Here is a 20,502-nt window from a genome sequence, read left to right as displayed (position 1 = left end):
TCTCCTAGCTTTGACAAAGGGTCAGTTAGACTCAAAACTTTAGCTCTTTTCTCTCCTTACAGATGCTGCCAGACCTGCTGAGATTTTTCAGCATTTTCTCTTTTGGCAGAATCCTGGTTGCTTCATGGTGTGCTATTATGGGCTATCATATTTTCCCAACATGATAAATACATGCAATATTCTGCAGGATGTCAAACCAATGCTTCTTACATTATTATCACTTTTTATGCTCCTCTATCACTTACCTACTTCGCTTTCTTTATTATCTCCACTAGTTAGTGAACAGAACAGAACCTTTGCAGCAAGATGCTTGAAACTGCTGAGTGATGGTTTGGCAAAGACAGGCACTTGTTATTGTCCATAAAGGTTTAATGAAATTTTACAGTATTTAATGTTTCAAATAAACTCAAATTGCAATTACCTTGTGTACTAAGAGTTCATGAATACCATCTGGCAATGTTCTGCCATCTTCTTGCATCAGCGGAACAAAGGAGAACCCAAAAAGCTTTTTCTCTCCTTTTTCCTTTGCTGGAAATGAAAAACAATAAACAAGTAAGAGCTATTGGGGAGACTTCCCACCTGAAGGTTGGTCTAATTAATAAAAAGTAAAACATTTGACTTAGAACTGGGTCTTAATAGTTTGTTCTGGGAACAGCAAAAATGGAAAACTATTCTGACAGTCTATTAGGCCCTTGAATTGTGTTTTAAAAAACTCCAATGTTCTTTCCTTTACTCTGGAGATTCCCACTGATGTTTGAAGTGTTAAATTGGTTTTGATCTGCTGTGTTATTTTCCAGTGTGAAGATATAGTTTTCCTTCATGAAGAAAAGTGCTATCAGTATAGAGTTGAAGGCTTCAATTATACTAAAGGGTCCATGTTTTATCAAATTTATTTTGTTGCTCCAATTAGGGCAACAGCAATGGCCACAAACAAAAAGGGAAAATGTGAACCATCATCTGTTCAGCAGCTTAATTCCAGCCAATACAGGATGGCAACCGAACCACTGACTGTTTCCTGATATAACCGCAGAAGAATTATTCACTTTGATGCAATACGTTTCATGTGAAAAACAATGTGCCTCCTTGTAGATATTGTAACATGATGATGCCCAATACAGCCATAGCAGAAACAATTCCCAAACTTGTTGCAAACCAAAATGCAATTTTAATTAAATGCATTAATGAGCTGTCTATATATAAAACTGCCATCCATTTTCTTTACACTTGGCAGAGAGAGTAGCATCACCTATTTGTAACTGAAGCTGTTGCCAGCAGCACTGTTAGTTTCAAGTCTGGTATCCTTTATGAAATCAGCACATTCCTTGATCATGGGATGCGGCTGTAATTTAAATTTGGAGTGATAAAAAAAAAGCGTAACCCTAAAATAGAATTTGAATTTATCCTCCGAGTGCCAAATAGATTATTCCTCCTTCCTAAAACATCATGTAAATGAGATGTAAAATCATCCACACAAGCAGGGATTCACTGAATCATTATCCATTTTTTTTCTCAATTCAAAATAAAATCTGTGTCAACACAGACAGAGAAGGAATTGCACATAGATATCGATTAAAAAGAAAGTGCCTATGTTTTTGCCTCCAATTTATGAATGACAACTATCACCAGCCTTAATGACATAGAGATGTATAGGAAGACTGAACAAACATAAGCAAAATGAAATCTTGTCTGCTGCTTTTCAATTTAAAGGAGTGCACCAAGGTGAAAGCAATTCAAATTATTAAAACTCTTACACTTGAGAATCAACCACAAATAAGCCAATGACTCATTATGGAGAAAGTGAGGATTGCAGATGCTGCAGATCAGAGCTGAAAATGCGCAGCAGGTCAGGCAGCATCCAAGGAGCAGGAGAATTGACGTTTCGTGCATAAGCCCTTCTTCAGGAAGAAGGGTTTGTGCCCGAAACGTCGATTCTCCTGCTCTTTGGATGCTGCCTGACCTGCTGCGCTTTTCCAGCAACACATTTTTCAGCAATGATTCATTATCTTTGGAATCCAGAGCCTCTCAGTTATGCTGATGTTTTTCCACATTTATTCTTTAAGGTGCTGTATAACTGTGGGAGGAATCTTATTGGGGCTATGGTGAGAAATATCATAGAATCACATGAAAAATCCAGCAAGGCCTATTTTGCATCAGAAACAACTTACTGCATCTTTTAACAAAGTTCTAGGTGATGAGGCAAAATTCCTGCTCAGTAGTGATGAGAGTTACTGGTTATGGAGGATTGTTACTCTTTCGCAACTTGTTTAACTGCAGCTCATTAATATGTGCAGGATTGTTACTCTTGAACAACTTGACGAATTATACCTCATTCATATGCAGCTTTCTATTTTACCAACCTCTGAGAATTCTCTTCATGGATATCAGAGTGGGTAGCTGACCATGTTGGTCACCATGCAACAGAATCTCAGGGCATGCTCCATGGGTGCCCATTACATGCACCCCACAACCACATGCACTCTCATCCCATATGTGCCAAACCCTAAGAGCCCTGGAGGCACGTCTTTGATCTACTTACAAGGTACTTCTGTACTTCACTGCTGCGGGACACACATGCAACTATCACCGCAATGCTGCAGTAAGGATACTTCGTGCTCAGGGGATACACCAAGTTCATCGTGGGGGGGACCAGGTTGTTCCCCCAGGTTCTTGGCTTGCTGTCTTAATGTTAACTCATTCTGAGCCTACCTGGACATTGAACTACGTGTCTGCCTTGCCTTTCCTTGGCCTTTCTTGTCTTTTTGGGCTTGGCACTCTCAGCCAGAGGTACTAAGCTTATAGTACTGCTGCAATGCTGTGCAATTTAGCACTGACCCAAAGCTTGACATGATTTACAGCAGCCCTTGGACAAGTCAAGGCCTTTGATGAGGGGATCCTGGAACAGCGGGTCAACGGCAGGCTCCACCAGGGGTTTAGATATGGTCAGTCAGCCTGCCATGCAGAGTGGTCAGAGTCAGAGTACTCTCCACAAAGGGGCGAGGAGCTGAATGATGAGCAGCCATCTTGACTCTGTGTCCTATTATGGGTTGTTTTGCTAATATGAGAGAGGGGCAAATATTAAGATGAAAATGGGTGGCACAGCTGATACTTTTGGCGGTGGGGAGGTATCCTGAGCAAGCGATAGGTAACGCAGAGGGCATGTAGGTGTTAGGAGTGGGGGAAAGAGTGAATGTGAATGTGGGACTGATCTGTGTGGCAACCGCAGACCAAGCTGATACAGTCTGGTATCAAAGCCTCCTGTGCCTGTCCTGGAGGAAGATGATATGAGACTTCTGCACCACTTCATTCATCAGGACCTCCAGACCCAAAAAGCAAGACCCCAACTTCCCTTTTGCTGCCATATCCAGGACAAATGACAAGAACTGTGGTGGACAATCGCAAATTAATACCTGATGTTACTGAATCTCGTTATACCACAAGTACTGTTTTAATGTGCATTATTAAACTCATAACATTAATCTATTAACAGAAATACCACATATCCTTCCATCAAATAGTAATCTCTTTGTTTTTTGGTGGACTGGACTGTTTTGACACATACTGGAAAGGGTCCTATAGTCTGGATGTTGTGTATTTGCAATACATCTGAGATATAGCATAGTAAATAACATGTACAGAAATCTATAATAAATGCATTACTCAGTTTGAAATAATTTGTCAGCAGACTGGCAACGTTAAATCTGATAACTTTTTTTTCATTTATGCTTGCAGTTTAGATAGGGTTGTAGTATTTAGCTTTGCATTTATAGAGATTGTAGTATACAAGTCAATGATGTAATGGTGCTTACTGGAACAGTGCCTGAATTCAAGGCGGATATGTGCACCCCTAAATTTATCCACTGGAATAGGAAGCTTCAGCAGCTCAGCCCACCTGGGGCTATTGTTGTGGTAAAGCACAAAGGAGTGGTGTTCGCTCACTGGAATTTCTCCAGATCCCAGTGAAATGCAATCCTGTAAAGAGAAGGAACACAATTCTGAAGGTCAAGGAATTACAATGCTTTTAAATTTTTGCGCAAAGGAAATCAGAACAGATTTATCTAATAAGCTAACAGAATTCATGCAACAGAAAGGTCATATATTGATAGGAAACTGATATGCATCTGATCTGGCAAAATTGAATCAAATATGTTCGCCTGGTATTTTAATCAAATAGAACATACTTCAACTATTTGCTGTCAACCCTTTTAAGTTAAGGAACATTTTGCAAAAGAGATTACATCAGAAATGGACAATCTTTGTAGAGGATTAGTTGGGAAACAAACATAATTAAAAACAAATAGAAGTTGGAGCAATAGCTTGAGAGAACATAACCTCCATTCTAGGCTGAATACAAAATAAGTAATCTCAAGTCAATGTACTAAAACGAAGGGAACACAACTGTGATGAAAGATGATGGAATTCAGTATTAAAACGGAGACAAAAGAGTTAGTCATGAGTGAAGACCTCATATTTAGCCAAAGTTGTAATTGAAGGAATGAGGCAGAAATTGACTAAAATAGGCTGGGCAGAATTATGAACTGGCAATACATTAGTGCCAATTTGGTCTTTGGTAGACATGTGTCCATGTACTGGAAATCTACTTGCACAAAGAAACAAACCCTGTCAACAATGGAAGTAAACAATAAAATAACTAAAAGACTTGCATGGAAACAAAGTGTTGGAACAGTAAAAATCCCCTCGACTGAGAGTGATATACAGATTGACAAAAGCAGATGAAGAAATGGTACAAGAGCAACACAGAAGAAATACAAGAAAAAGCTTGACAAAGTTCGCAAAGACAACATTCAAAGTTTTATAAACCTATTTAGAGAAAAAGGATGACTTTGATTAAACTGGGTACCTTGACCACAGAAACAGATTACACTATAATTGAGAATCATGAAATGGGAAATTTACCAAATACCTACTTCATATTATTCCTTTCAAAATAGTGTGAAGATGAAATACCAAAGGTACAAGGAAATCTAATGTAAATTAAGGGACAAACTAGAACCAATATAGCAAAACAAAAGGTAATGACAAAACTTTAACTAAAAATGAACAAATCATCAGGATCTAATGATTTCCAATTGCCAATGGCACCCTACTGCAAAGAGTAGCAGAGATAAACTAGGAAATTATAGACGTACTTGTCTAATGTTATTCATAGAGTTAATAACTATGGAAAAATGATTGAGTATTAGGGATAAATGAATTGATTAGAAAGGCTAAGTCAAATCTAATGATCTTGGTTGGGCTTTTTGAGGACTTGGAAATACAGCAAGATTGGTAGTGCCTGTGCATTTTATAACATGAAATTCCAAATAGCAAAGTTGAATAAAAGTAACTGTTAAGACAAAATAAGGTGATTGATTGTATTGAATAGGGAATTACATAGGAGACAGAGTGCAAAGATAGTGTTACATACAATAGTAGCAGGATGTGGCTCGTATTGCTCCAAGGTTTGGGGTGAGGCCACAATTTCTCACATTATTTATAAAATACTTAGATAAAAGAAGAGAGAGAAGTGTTTCTAATTGTTGCTGATTACATCAAGATAGTTGACACAGGAAGTAACTTAGATGAGTTCAAAACATTATAAAGGGGTATTGATAGATTGAGTGATTAAGAAAAAAAAACAATGTTCAATCTGCAAAATTCATTTTGGATCTATGAAAGTTAGACCACAATATTTTGTGGTTTAGGAACTGTGAGTGAACAGTGACAGAGTATGATTTAGGGTCCAAGTGCAGATGTCTCAAACATTAGTAGACAGTGGCAGAAAATAATTTGACAGGTCAGTTAGATTTTGGCTTTTGCCGTAAGAGAGCTGGTATCCAAAGGGTCAAAGATATATTGTAGTCGTGCAGAAATCTAGTCGGGATATTAGAACACTGCATTAAATCCTAGACATCACATCTCATGAATGGTAGAATAGCCTTGATGGAAATCTAACAGATTCACCAGAAAGGTACAGCAACCAAAATGGTTGAATTATAGGAATAGACATTACAGCTGAGGCTTATGTTGATTAAGAATAGAAGATTAAGGAAAGACGTAGTTGGGAAGATTAAGATAATTAAAGGATTTGACAGAATACAGATAGGCTATTCCTGAAGCTGACAGTTGTCCAGAACAAGGTGAATAACCTTAAAAATTAAGCCAGGCCATTCAATAATGCTGTTAAAAAAACACTTGGCCACAATCAAAATCCAAAACTCTTTCACAAACACTACAGAGGATAGGGAAGCATACATTTGAAAGGTGAGAACGATAGACTTTTGTTGAACAAGGGCAGTAAGTGTTATGGAAACCAGACGGGAAAATGGAGAACAGAGGAACTTAAGACACAGAAGCAGGAAGAGGACTTATTAGGTGATAGACAGGATGGCTTTGTGCAGGAAAGTTTATATTTCAGAAAACTATGTGAGTTTCTGGAGGAAGTGACAATGATGATTGATGGGTGCAGGACGGTAGATGTTGTCTACGTGGACTTCAGCAAGGCCTTTGACAAGGTCCCTCATGGCAGGTTAATGCAGAGGATAAAATTACATGGGATCCATGATGAGCTTGTAAACTGGATATAGAACTGGCTTGGTCATAGAGGAAAGAAGGGTTTTTTTCTGACTGCAGATCGTGACCAATGATGTTCCACAAGGACCAATGCTGGAACCCCTGTTGTTTGTGATTCATATAAACAATCTGGAGGAGAATGTATGCAATCTGCTTTGTGAGTTTGTGGAAGACAAAGATTGGGGGATAGTGAGGAGGATTACCAGAGGATATAGCATGACATCAATAGGCTACAGACTTGGGTGGAGAAATGCACATGCAATTTAATCCAGACAAATACGAGGTGATGCATCTTGGAAGGTTTAAAGTGAGGGGGGGGGAGCAAGTATACAGTTGATGGCAGAAACCTGAGAAGCTTTAACATAGGGGGATCGAGGCAAATAGGTGCACAGTTCCCTGAAAGTGGTAGTACATGTGAATTAGTTGTCAAGAAGGTGCATAACATATTTACCTTCATCAGTTGGGACATGGAGTACAAAAATTGGCAAGACATGTTGCTGCTGTATAGAACTTTAGTTAGGCTACATTTGTAATATTGCGTACAGTTCTGGTTGTTACACTACCAGAAGGTTGTGGAGGCTTTGGAGAGGGCACAGAAAAGATGTACCAGGATATTGCCCAGTTTGGAGGGTTTTAGCTATGAGGAGAAATTGGAAAAATGACAACCTTGGCTTGTTTTCACTTGAATGCCTGAGGCTGAGGAGTGATCTGATTGTGTTTACAAAATTCTGAGAGGCGTGGACAGAATTGATAGTTGGAGTTTTTCTCTAAAGGTAGAACTGTCAATTACTAGGGGAAATAGATTTAAGATAAAAGGGGGAAAATTTAAAAGAAGATGTGAGAGGCACATTTTCTTACACAGAGGGTGGTAAGTGCCTGGGATGCATTGTCAGAGGTGGTAGAAACATATACAATAGCAACGTTTAAGAGATAGCTTGACAGTTACATGAACAGGCAGAGAATACAGGGACGTGGACCACATAGAAGCAAAAGGTTTTCCATTTAGAAAGGCATTGTGTCAGCACAGACTTGATGGACCAAAGGGCCTGTTCCTGTGCTTTACTGTTCTTTGTTCTTTCTTCCCTCTCTAGTGGGAATATCATCCCAACATCTACCCTAACAAGTAACCTTAGAATTTTGTATGCTTCAATAAGATCACCCTTCATTTCTCTGAACGCAAATGAATAAATGTTTCACCTCTTTATCCATTTTTAGTAAGTCAACCTCTTTATTCGTGAATTTCTTTTGAACTGCTTTGAACATCAGTTTATGTTTTTTTTAAGACAAGTCAGGGTAGGTGTAAGAATGATGTTCCAGATGACAGGGGCATCCAGAACCAGGGGTCACCGTCAAAGAATATAGAGTAAACTATTAAGGGACTGAGATGAGAAGAGGTCTCTTCACCCAGAGAGTGATGAGCCTGTGGAATTCGCCAGTACAGACAGCAGTCGAGGCCAAACACTGTGATTTCAAAAAGGAGTTGGATATAGCAGTTGAGTCTAAAAGGATCAAAAGATAAGGAGGAAAATTGAGCTATTGAATTGGATGATCAGCCACAATCATATTAAATAGTGGAGCATGCTTGAAGCATTGACTAGTTTACTCCTGCTCCGATTTTCTATGTTTAAATATAGCGCCCAAAACTGTACCCAGCCAGGTGCAACCTCGTCAACATCCTGTACAGCTGTAACAAGACTAATCTATTTTTAAGCTACAACCCGAAAAATGAAGGCAAAAATTCCACTTGCCTTCTTAATTATTTGCTGCTCCTGCATGTTAAAGTTGTGTGTTTCAAGGACAAGAACATCCAGATCCCTCTGTGTTGCACTTTATTGGGAGTCTCTCTCCAATTACATCATAATCTGCTTTGTGATTCATCCTACCAAAGTGCATGACATCATAATTTCTCACGTTAAACAACGTCTGAACTTATTGCCTTTTGTTTGATTTATCTCTATCCCTTGCAGGTACCTATTGCCTTGTGAAGAGGGAAGGTATCGATCAGGCACGATACAATTGAATGAATAGGTTTGAGGGGCTGAATGATCTGTTCTTTGTGCTTGTTTCTTCCTCCCTTCCTTTAGGAGGGAGCTGGATTCTTTCCTGAGACATCAATTCCCTCCTCAGGCGACTGTCTGTGTGGAGTTTGCACGATCTCCCCGTGTCTGCGTGGGTTTTCCTCCAGGTCCTCCGGTTTCCTCCCACAATCCAAAGATGTGCAAGGCAAGGGAATTGGTCATGCTAAATTATTCAGTGTTAGGTGCATTAGTCAGGAGTAAACTTGGGTAGGGGAATAGGTCTGTGTGGATTACTCTTCGGTGGATCGGTGTGAACTTGTTAGGGCGAAGGGCCTGTTTCCATACTGTAGGGAATCTAATCTAATCATGACAGAGGGGGGAAAAAGTTGATGGACACAAAATGTAGCAGAGCCCATCTACTTGTCGTGGTACAGAACGTTTTTCTGCCTCAAAATGCACCCTATTGAGGCAGGACAACACTGGGAAATCATTGCTCTTATTCAAAAATATCAAAGAATAAAAAAAAATTATTTACCTTGAGGATCTGTCCCTCACTGTCTAAAACGTACATGGTAACATCCACATTCCTGGCCACACTCTTGCCTCCTTTCTCAAATTCTCCTCTCTCCAGTGTTACGTACAAGTCATTTCTGATGTCACCTGAGTAAACAAAATGAGCATTAGGGAAAACACTTTATTACAGAGTTAATTAAATCTTTGAAAAAAGTGTGTACTTTTTGTTAAAACCTTGAATAAGTTTTCCTTTATTTTTAACCTTGCGCCTGGGTCTCTCAGAACAGTGCATCAACAGTAGCAAAAAGGCAAGAGTCGGTCTGCTCCCAGATTGTGGTTAGATGGGTCTAAATATTGCTGGGATAATTATACTTCCAATTTTCTTTCTTTCCTGGTGCTGGAAATCTTGGATTTAATTTGACAGTTCATTAGGAGGCAGGGATCGGAAACTCATTGTTTGGGGAGGAGAAAACCAAAAATGTCACTCCAGATCAAGACACTAACTTTAAAGCTTTTACACTGCAGAAATGAGAACGGAGAACATTTTACTTATGAGACCATACAGTAGTTTTGGTAAAACTACACGGAAATAAAACAAATTATGAGTATTATACCTCCCAGTCCATTAATTATTGCAACATGTGCAGGTAAAAGGGCAAGAACTTGAAAGTTGGATATATTGATAGATCTTTGAGAACTGGCATGGTCTTGTGAGCTGAATTACTTGTATTATGTATGTTGTATCACTGATTTCTTTCATGTTATATAATTTCAAACATTAGCCTAGCCAACAGCTCCAGAAGAAACAGGACTCCTTCATACCCTTCCAAAGAGAATGTTCTCTATATACCAATCAGTAGGTTATTTCATTGTACAGAACCATACAAATTGCCAGTATATAACCATTACCTGACTTACTGGAAGCTATTTTATTGCACAGTACTCTCTCCACAGCCTTCTGCTTCCAAAGTTAGCCAGTTTTCCCTTAAGTAAAGCTTTCCTTTCAATCTCAGCATTCCAGGGAGCAAAATAGGGCATGCTTCAACATGGGCAAGTGTTCTCCTAACCCCTTTCCTCAGTATCAGCATAGGTTAATAGCCGCCGGGGAATGAAATTTCCTCCAGGAAGCAGTATTTCAATGAGTAAATTTAGAATTTTTAAAATTACTGTAACAGCTGTCTCTAACCTTCTTTATTCAACTGAAAACAGTTGCAGTTTGTCAAGTTTTTTTCTTTGTAATTATGGATTTCTATCAGTACTGAATGGCCTCAAAAGCTTTAACGTACTTTATGCAAAGTGCACATACTATTTAATAGTGATGTAACCAACATAATTAATGAATTGACAATTACAACTTCACCCTTGTGCTCTTATACTCCCGTGAGCAAAACTCCATGGGCCTTGCATTTGAATCCCTGGGTTTCTATTCATCTGAACCCTTCGGTTTCTTTTCATTAATTAAACAGCATCGGTTACTTCATTTTAATTCCTTGAACCCAAAAATAGAATGCTTCTTTGCTGTTAGACTAAAACAAATCAATTTGAAAAGCAGCACTGGATGCATTTTAAAAAGTAATCTCCACTTTGGCTATCACAGTCCTCACTTGACAATTTTCTATTAGGATTCGCTTGACTGCAGGAGTAGGCTCCCTGCTGATTTTTCACACTTCCACATAGTGCTGAAGTGCTTTGCAGAAACACTGTTGTGGTCTCCAATGAAATCATTAACTCAGTACAAAGCTCCATACCTTTCTGCTCTCTACAGGCCATGATGCAGTTTATTTGTTCATTAAGTTTTAAGTGAACTTGCCCTCTGTGAATTTCATTCTCTTTCTTTTAATGCAAAATTATAATGATAACATTATCGAAGGGAGAAATATTCTCGCTGCACTCCCACACACAAAATATGTCCGAATGCTATATTCATGTAAAACCACCTACGCAGTTATTGTGATAATGAGAACTCGCTGCCCTCTACTGGTGGAGTTTGTTTTCTATTTGTGAATCAATGTTTGCAATATCAGTTTTTCTCAGATCAATTTAATTCCAAAATAGACGTAACACCTAAAAATTTTTTAAAGAAAAGAACAAAAGCAGGACCCTATCTTTTCTGCAGAATTGCTTGTCTTCACTGAAGGACCTTACAGTCCCGCAAACCCACGGGTAACTCACGATGCTACACTGATCTAGCTTCCACCTGAAACATATTAAAACAGCCATTTCTGACAGACAAGCCCTCCGTATACACAGGATCTGTTCAGTTGAGGAGGAGTGTGACAGTCAAGTGCTCAAGGATGCCCTTACAAGAACAGGGTATGATACTCAATTCATTGACTGCCAGTTTCGACATGCCACAGCAGGAAACCGGAATGACCTCCTCAGGAGGCAGACACGGGCTGCAACCGACAGGTTACCCTTCGCTGTCTAGTACTTCCCAGAAGCCATGTTCTTCACAACCTTCAACACATTATTGATGAGGAGGAGCATCTGGCCAAGACCGTCCTCCATTTCTCGCCTTTAAACAACCACCAAACTTTAAACATTTCACAGCAAACTGCACAGCCTTCAGGACAACACCACCGTACAACCCTGTCACGGCAGCCACTGCAAGATGTGTCAGTGTGTCAACAAGGATAACACATTTACACTTGGGGACACCTCCCACCATGTACGTGGTAAGTGCTCATGTGACACAGCCAACGTGGTCTCGCTCATACACTGCAGGCAAGGATGCCCTGAGGCATGATACGTTGCTGAGACTGAGCAGAGACTAGGACAATGGCTGAATGGACACTGCACAACAATCAGACAGGGGTGTTCTCTCCCAGTCAGGGAACACTTCAGCGGTCAAGGACATTTAGCTGCGGATCTTCAGGTGACCACCCCTCAAGGCGGACTTCAGGACAAGCAATAACACAGACTGGCTGAGCAGAAGCTGATAGCAAAGTTTGGTACCCATGAGAATGGCTTCAACCAGGACCTTGGGTTCATGTTGCGCCACAGGTCACCCCACTGCATGACTGACACATACACACACACACACACACACACACACACATATATAGGAAAGTTTATGGGATGAATTTTTTTGGCAGATTTACATTTTATTTGCTCAAAAACTGCATGAATCTTTGTAAAACTAAGCAGAGGGCTTTTCAGTCTGACTCAACATTGGGATGCAGACGCACTTCACACCTATTGTTACAAAAGCTGAGCTAGCTCGAGAATGATTTGGAGATGCCGGTGTTGGACTGGGCTGTACAAAGTTAAAAATCACACAAAACCAGGTTATAGTCCAACAGGAAACACTATTAATTGGAAGCACACTAGCTTTCGGAGCGTCGCTCCTTCATCAGGTGGTAGAGAATGTAATTTAAATGAAGTTCTGGGATTTTCATATCAAAGAACAGAAACCAGCATATCCCATTCAAAAAGAAGAAATATTTAATTTAAAATGGTTTAAAATATCACATCTCCATGACACTGGACTCCTTTGGCTGTAAATTCTGTGATCATGATTTTACTCTCCACAACCACCTCTTGGAGGAGTGGCCCTCCGAAAGCTAGTGCTTCCAATTAAACCTGTCGGACTATAACCTAGTGTTGTGTGATTGTTTTACTTCATTGAAGGAGACCGTCAGCCAGTCAGCAACTACTGCAGTGATGAAGCCATCCAGAGTACCTCCAAGAAAATCCTCCAGATTGACAGCCAGGGTCAACCCGGCAGCGAATCAAAAAAAGCTGCAATCACTCACTTCGTAGTGATCTCACTAATGGCAATACTGGATAGTATTACATTTGACAGTCTGTTTAGATTCCATGCTAACTTGATAATTGGTCTGGTCACAAATGTAACTGATACTCAATACCTGAAAGGTCAGTTCTGTCAGATGGAGAAAATGTGATAACACAAATTTTCTTTGCGGTATGTTTTCAGAAACATCTAGTTAGAAAAAATTGTAAATTTTCAGCTATCTGAAGTGCTGAATAGGTGTTATGCGAGTTGGGGCTCTTCCTCAATTCCAGCCATCGGTGGGTGTTATTTGCCTGCTTGGAAGATTTTCCCAGAACCACTTGAAGATGACAGGCAGATTGCTGATGTAAACAGGAAGAAAGGTGGTAGCCTGACTGGCAGAGGTGGGCATTGCCACTGGAGGAGGAAGGAATTTACAAGTGTGACTCTTGAGATACCTCCTAAAGAGGTAATCAATCTAATAAATTAAATGGTAGCCACACCTTTGATGGCAGTAGGTGGGTTGGGGGTGGATGTTGAAGGGAAGTGAATCCATCCACAGGAGGGCAAATGGATGTAGTTGTGGGGCTGCTGCTCCTGCAGGACATTGCGTGTGACTTTGTGATCTTCTCGGGCCAGCCTCAAGAGTTTGCCTCCTGTTGGGTTTAGCTCTTAGAGCACGACCCATCTGCCACGGGGAAGATCCTGGCAAAGACACAATCAGCCCATAAATAAGGAATTAATTATGCCGGCTGGCTACCTATCACTGCCATGCTAGAGCTCTGATCATGATCAACCTTTGGAAGATGACTCAAATGAGAGACCTACTGGACCACTGGCTTAATGCTTGCATTTCCTGACCCGACCTTCAAGCCCTCCCCACAGGAACAGGAAGGTCTATTTTAAACTTCCTGAGAACAATGTGAGACATTTGACTTCCTCTCACCCCTAAATGGATATGGAAATGTTTGCACAATTCTGAAAAGACTAACAACACCAAATACCTCCTCGACTCTTTTTGTTTGCTATTCGTACTGCAGGAAGTACTAACCACAAGACAAGTTTTCTAATCTCAATTCAAGATCAGAAAAAGCCAATTTTACTGCATTATGGTGAGATGCATAAACAATAGTATTATTTAAAAGAAGGGGTGGAAAATACAAGTTACCAATGAGCCAAAGGTAGATTATCACTGTCAGATGACATGCAAAACTAACTGTCTATTTATCTGGACAGATGGATATACAAAATCCCATGGCATTAGTCGTACAAGGGCAATAAGTATTCTCAGTCTGCAGAATTTGAAAGCAAGTCTGTCAAGATTTAAGTAATTTCTGTTTGAGTGTTTCATGCTTCTTTCTGGATTCTTAGTTAATCCAATTCTTCACATTGTTTTCAAACTTTATCTTATGTAGTTATGAATCAGAGTCATTTTCAAGATTCATTTCCTGTGGCTGAATTCCAAATAAGTTAATTTATTTTCAGAAGTCTTGCTTATTTTTCAATTATTGTCATGATTTATATGTTCTCATTTATTAAATACAGCTAGGTCTGTTACCTGAGTTTACCCTGCACCTATTTGCATATTTTTGTTATTGCTCCAGACCTGAGTCAATCACTTACTTTTCATCTTTATTAACTTCATTTCTGTTTACTCCTTCTAGATCTTTTTCTATTGTCCTTTTTTGTATCCTTTCCCTCTTTCACTCTCAGATACTCAATCCTTCCAATTCCCTGACCCGACCTTTTTGTACACCTCAACCTTCTTGCTTTGTTGCCTAAAGCTTCCTTCTCTTGGCATCCTTTGATGTGCTGTTCTGGCATTTAGCACTGACTCATTAAGAGCAGCAACTTTAATTGCCCCATCCTACTTTCTTCATCTTCTCTCCTGGTGTGTTCACTGGCAGTCACCCATGCCAATCTTCTTCCTTTTCAACTCATCCCTCAAAATGAGTCTCTTAACTGCTGTCTCAAATGGCATAACAAGCCACTTAGTTGCATCAATTGACTTTAAAAATGTCTCAAAGGAATGAAACCAAATCGACCACACAATGACCTAGGCACTAGAAATAACAATGGTGAACTCAGTTCAGTCAATGCTGCAGGTCTTCCTCACTAACACCTGGGCACGAATGCCAAATTTGGGTGAACTATCTCACAGATTAGTCAAGCAATATCCTGACATTGTTGAATAAAATCCTGAGAATAACTACACGGTTAGGTGAATCGGCCATGATAAATTGCCCATAGTGTTCAGGGATGTGTTGGTCAGGTGCATTAGTCAGGGGAAAGGTAGAGTAATAGGGTAGGGGAATGGGTCTGGGTGGGTTACTCTTCAGAGGGTTGGTGTGGAATTGTTGAGCCAAATGGGTGGTTTCACACTGTAGGGATTATATGATTTAACTATGATTTAACCCTGGGTATCCCCTATCCCACACATAGGACAGATTTAATTTAATCCAGGCAATTATCACGTATCACACTGCCCTTGAAGGAACCAGAATGGTGAAATGAGTCATCAGCAGTGCTATCAAGCAGTTTAGCAATAACCTGTGTACTGATGCTCAATTTAGGTTCTGCCAGAGCCACTAAGCACCAGTTCAAACAAGGTGAAAAGAGATGATCTCCAGTGTAGAATGTCAAGGGACTGCCTAAACATCCAGGCAGCATTCAACTAGGGGTGACATTAAGGAGCCTGTTGAAAACTGAAATCAATACGAATCAAGGGAATTGGAGACATACCTGAGACAACTAAAGATGGCTATGGTTGTTAGCGGTCAGTCATCTCAGATCTAAATTATCTCAGAGTAATGTCCTAGATGCAAAAATCTTCAGTTGCTTCATCAATGACCTTCCCTCCATTGGAAAGATTGAAGTGGGGATGTTAACAAGTCATCGGTTCTTATGCCTACATCTGATTTAGTGTCAAATTTTGTTGGATCGCATTCTTGCCAACTGCCTGTGACATTTTGGTACATAAAGGAGGCTATCAGAAAGTTCTTCTAAAATCAGATATATTGTACTTTTTCTGTCTTCCAAAGACAAGATGATCCCATGATAGGACCAGCATCTAAGGAAAATTTGGCAATAGAAAACAGTTTGAAAAGTCTGGGGTGGAGGGGAGTAGAGCTGTTTGTGGCGACAATGTGGAACGTGAAAGCCAAGACTGTCTAAAATTATCTGCAAAAGAAACTCCACTAAATTGTCACACCTGCTTTAGATTGTGTGCCAGTAATTCCCAGATTTAAATGCAACTTCTCCATTCCAATAGTTATAGAGTCATAGAGTCAGAGATGTACAGCATGGAAACAGACCCTTCCGTCCAACCCATCCATGCCAACCAGATATCCCAACCCAATCTAGTCCCACTTGCCAGCACCCGGCCCATATCCCTCCAAGCCCTTCCTACTCATATGCCCATCCAAATGCCTCTTAAATGTTGCAATTGTACCAGCTTTCACCACTTCCTCTGGCAGCTCATTCCTTACACGTACTACCCTCTGTGTGAAAAAGTTGCCCCTAAGATCTCTTTAATATCTTTCCCCTCTCACCCTAAACCTATGCCCTTTAGTTCTAGACTCACTGACCCCAGGAAATGTCTTTGCCTATTTACCCTATCCATGCCCCTCATAATTTTGTAAACCTCTATAAGGTCACCCCTTAGCCTCCAACACTCCAGTCTGTTCAGCCTCTCCCTATACCTTAAATCCTCCATTCCCTGGCAACATCCTTGTAAATCTTTTCTGAAACCTTTCAAGTTTCACAACCTCTTTCCGATAGGAAGGAGACCAGAATTGCACGCAATACTCCAACAGTGGCCTAACCAATGTACTGTACAGCCACAACATGACCTCCCAGACTCATTACTCTGACCAATAAAAGAAAGCATACCAAACGCCTGTATTCCATGAGATCTAACCAGTCTCCCATGGGGGACCTTGTCGCATGCCTTACTGAAGTCCATATAGATCACATCTACTGCTCTGCCCTCATCAATCTTCTTTGTTGCTTCTTCAAAAAACTCAATCAAGTTTGTGAGACATGATTTCCCATGCACAAAGCCATGCTGACTATCCCTAATCAGTCCTTGCCCTTCCAAATACATGTACATCCTGTCCCTCAGGGTTCCCTCCAACAACTTGCCCACCACCAATGTTAGGCTCACTGGTCTTTAGTTCCCTGGCTTGTCCTTACCACCCTTCTTAAACAGTGGCACCACGTTTGCCAACCTCCTGGCACCTGACCTGTGACTATCAATGATACAAATACCTCAACAAGAGGCCCAGCAATCACTTCTCTAGCTTCCCACAGAGTTCTAGGGTACACCTGATCAGGTCCTGGAGATTTATCTACTTTTATGCATTTCAAGACATCCAGCACTTCCTCCTCTGTTAAATGGACATTTTGCAAGGTGTCACCATCTATTTCCCTACAGTCTATTTCTTCCATATCCTTTTCCACAGTAAATACTGATGCAAAATACTCGTTTAGTATCTCCGCCATTTTATGCGGCTCCATACAAAGGCCACCTTGCTGATCTTTGAGGGGCCCTATTTTCTCCCTCTAGTTATCCTTTTGTCCTTGATGTATTTGTTAAAACCCTTTGGATTCTCTTCACCCTATTTGCCAAAGCTATCTCATGTCCCCTTTTTGCCCTCCTGATTTCCTCCTACTGCCTTTATACTCTTCTAAGGATTCACTCGATCTATCCTTTCTATGCCTTACATATGCTTCCTTCTTTTTTTGAACCAAACTCTCAATTTCTTTCGTCATCCAGAATTCCCTACACCTACCAGCCTTTCCTTTCACCCGAAAAGGAATATAATTTCTCTGGATTCTCGGTATCTCATTCCTGACGGCTTCCTATTTTCCAGCTGTCCCTTTACCTGCGAACATCTGCCTCCAATCAGCTTTCGAAAGTTCTTGCCTAATACCGTCAAAATTGGCCTTTCTCCAATTTAGATCTTCAACTTTTAGATCTGGTCTATCCTTTTCCATCATTATTTTAAATCTAATAAAATTGTGGTCGCTGGCCCCAAAGTGCTCCCCCACTGACACCTCAGTCATCTGCCCTGCCTTATTTCCCAAGAGTAGGTCAAGTTTTGCACCTTCTCTAGTAGATACACCCACATACTGAATCAGAAAATTGTCTTGTACACACTTAAGAAATTCCTTTCCATCTAAACCCTTAACACTATGGCAGTCCCAGTCTATGTTTGGAAAGTTAAAATCCCCTATCATAACCATATTATTCTTACAGATAACTGAAATCTCCTTACAAGTTTGTTTCTCAATTTCCCTCTGACTATTAGGAGGTCTATAATACAATCCCAATAAGGTGATCATCCCTTTCTTATTTCTCAGTTCCACCCAAATAATGTCCCTGGATGTATTTCCCTCAGTACAGCTGTAATGCTATCCCTTGTCAAAAATGCCACTCTCCCTCCTCTCTTGTCTCCCTTTCTATCCTTCCTGTAGCATTTGTATCTTGGAACATTAAGCTGCCAGTCCTGCCCATCCCTGAGCCATGTTTCTGTAATTGCTATGATATCCCAGTCTCATGTTCCTAACCATGCCCTTAGTTCATCTGCCTTCCCTGTTAGGCCCCTTGCATTGAAATAAATGCAGTTTAATTTATTGGTTCTACCTTGTCCCTGCCTGCCCTGACTGTTTAACTCGCTTCTGTTCTCAACTGTACCAGTCTCAGATTGACCTCTTTCCTCACTATCTCCCTGGGTCTTTGTAATCTCCCTTCAGAATGTCAACCCTTTCCCTTCCTGTCATTGGTTCCAATGTGGACAATGACCTCTTGCTGGCCCCTCTCCCCCGTGAGAACATTCTGCACCCTTTCTGAGACATCCTTGATCCTGGCATCAGGGAAGCATCACACAATTCTGCTTTTTCGCTGCTGGCCACAGAAACTGACTAGAGAATCGCCAAACATAATTGATCTCTCAGAATCCGGCGTTCCCCTCGTTGCATTGGAGCCAGTCTCAATACCAGAAACCTGGCTGTTTGTGCTACATTCCCCCAAGAATCCATTACCCCCTACATTTTCCAAAACAGCATACTTGTTTGAAATGGGTATATCCACAAAAGATTCCTGCACTAGCTGCCTATCTCTCTTAACTTTCCTGGAGTTAACCCATCTACGTGACTGTATCGGAGACTTTCCCCCCTTCCTATAACTGCCATCCATCACATACTGTTGCTGTTGCAAATTCCTCATTGCTTCTAACTGTCTCTCCAACCGATCCATTTGATCTGATAAGATTTGCAACCAACAGAATTTATGGGAGATATAATCCGGAGTAACCCTTAAACTCCCACATCTGACAGGAAGCACATACCACTCTACGAAAGGCCATTTTTGCTCCTTCATAATCTATAGACCAGAAAATAACACCGTCTTCTTCCTCTACAAACACTGCCCCAGGTTAAATTAATAGTTATGGCTTATATTTTAAGTTTAATCAAGAGACATATCTCCAAAAACATATAATCAAGAAAGAACCCACTCTACTCACTTATCAGATTCTGTGCTGTGAACTTCACCCAAACAGTTCCTCCAAGATCAGTTGTGAATTTCACTGTTTATAAATTTTCCTAGATGCACTCTGATGTCCAGTGATACATGAATTCAAACAGCAAAGGCAGTGTCAGTTTCTTTCTCTCTCTCTCTCTCTCTTATACACTGACCTCACCATGTGCTTCCTTTGTCTGTTCTTCTCCCTTTTAAAACTGCTGTTGTTTTGACTTTTTTCCCCCAAAGTTCCAAAACAATGCAACAGCATATAAAACAAGATGGAGAATGGGAAAAATTTCTGGCTGGAACAGCAGCTGCTCTAGAATTCGAGGAAATCACCTCCAGCACCTAAAATACCTCAAAACAGGAGCAGCTGTTACAGCCAGAAATTTCTCCCATCCTCCATCTTGGATTACCCGACTGCAGACTAATGGACTGACAGGTGCTTGATTTCCCCCTCTTCCCATGGCCAGAAGGAATAAACAGTATAGATAAAACTGAACTCATTGCAGAATGACACAGCTAAAAACAGGAATAACAACTTTTTATGGCAGAAACACCTATGTTCCTCTGTAGATTGGTAGCAGGAGACAGATGGGGGAACTATTACTTGCTTTGAGGAAAATCAGGTGGATAGTCATTTTCATGTAAGAGTTTGCCAATTAACTTTTGCTCAAAGAAATCATCTAAGTTAAACTTAGTTATCTATTTTTTGCAGTTGTCATATGTCAATCGGTACAACAATTGAGGCAACAGGCCATTGTTGAACCAATAGACGTGTCAATTCGTACAACATTGTCAGGCTAACCCAAACTAAGTTGCCATCAATAATTTACTTTGAAAGGTCAAAATTAAAAATCACTCAACATCAGGTTATTGTCCAACAGGTTTATTTGGAAGCGCGAGCTTTCGGAGTGCTGCTCCTTCATTAGGTCATTGCGGAGTATATCCTTCATCATGTGTACAAGATGACTAGGGGGTTAGATAGGGTTGACAGTGAGAACCTTTTTCCACGTATGGAGTCAGCTATTACAAGGGGGCATAGCTTTAAATTAAGGGGGGGGTAGATATAGGACTGATGTTAGGGGTAGGTTCTTCACTCAGCGAGTCGTAAGTTCATGGAATGCCCTGCCAGTAGCAGT

The 20,502-nt window shown here is 40.5% G+C and overlaps 1 protein-coding gene across 7 annotated transcripts in view; it reads right to left on the bottom strand.

Moving 5' to 3' along the window:
- LOC140458056 (dedicator of cytokinesis protein 4-like) overlaps positions 1-20,502 on the bottom strand; it is a 488,962-nt gene that overhangs the window by 214,189 nt on the left and 254,271 nt on the right. For all 7 annotated transcript variants that reach the window (XM_072552082.1, XM_072552088.1, XM_072552083.1 and 4 more), the window contains exons 14-16: positions 9,124-9,248; positions 3,807-3,969; positions 422-528 (exon numbers count right to left, since the gene is read on the bottom strand). In XM_072552082.1, coding sequence (XP_072408183.1) covers positions 422-528; positions 3,807-3,969; positions 9,124-9,248 — 395 coding nt within the window. The remainder of the gene's footprint in view (positions 1-421; positions 529-3,806; positions 3,970-9,123; positions 9,249-20,502) is intronic.

This window comes from Chiloscyllium punctatum, chromosome 32, assembly GCF_047496795.1.
Source record: "Chiloscyllium punctatum isolate Juve2018m chromosome 32, sChiPun1.3, whole genome shotgun sequence".
Classification (NCBI taxonomy): domain Eukaryota; kingdom Metazoa; phylum Chordata; class Chondrichthyes; order Orectolobiformes; family Hemiscylliidae; genus Chiloscyllium; species Chiloscyllium punctatum.
This window is presented reverse-complemented; position numbering and strand designations above follow the sequence as displayed.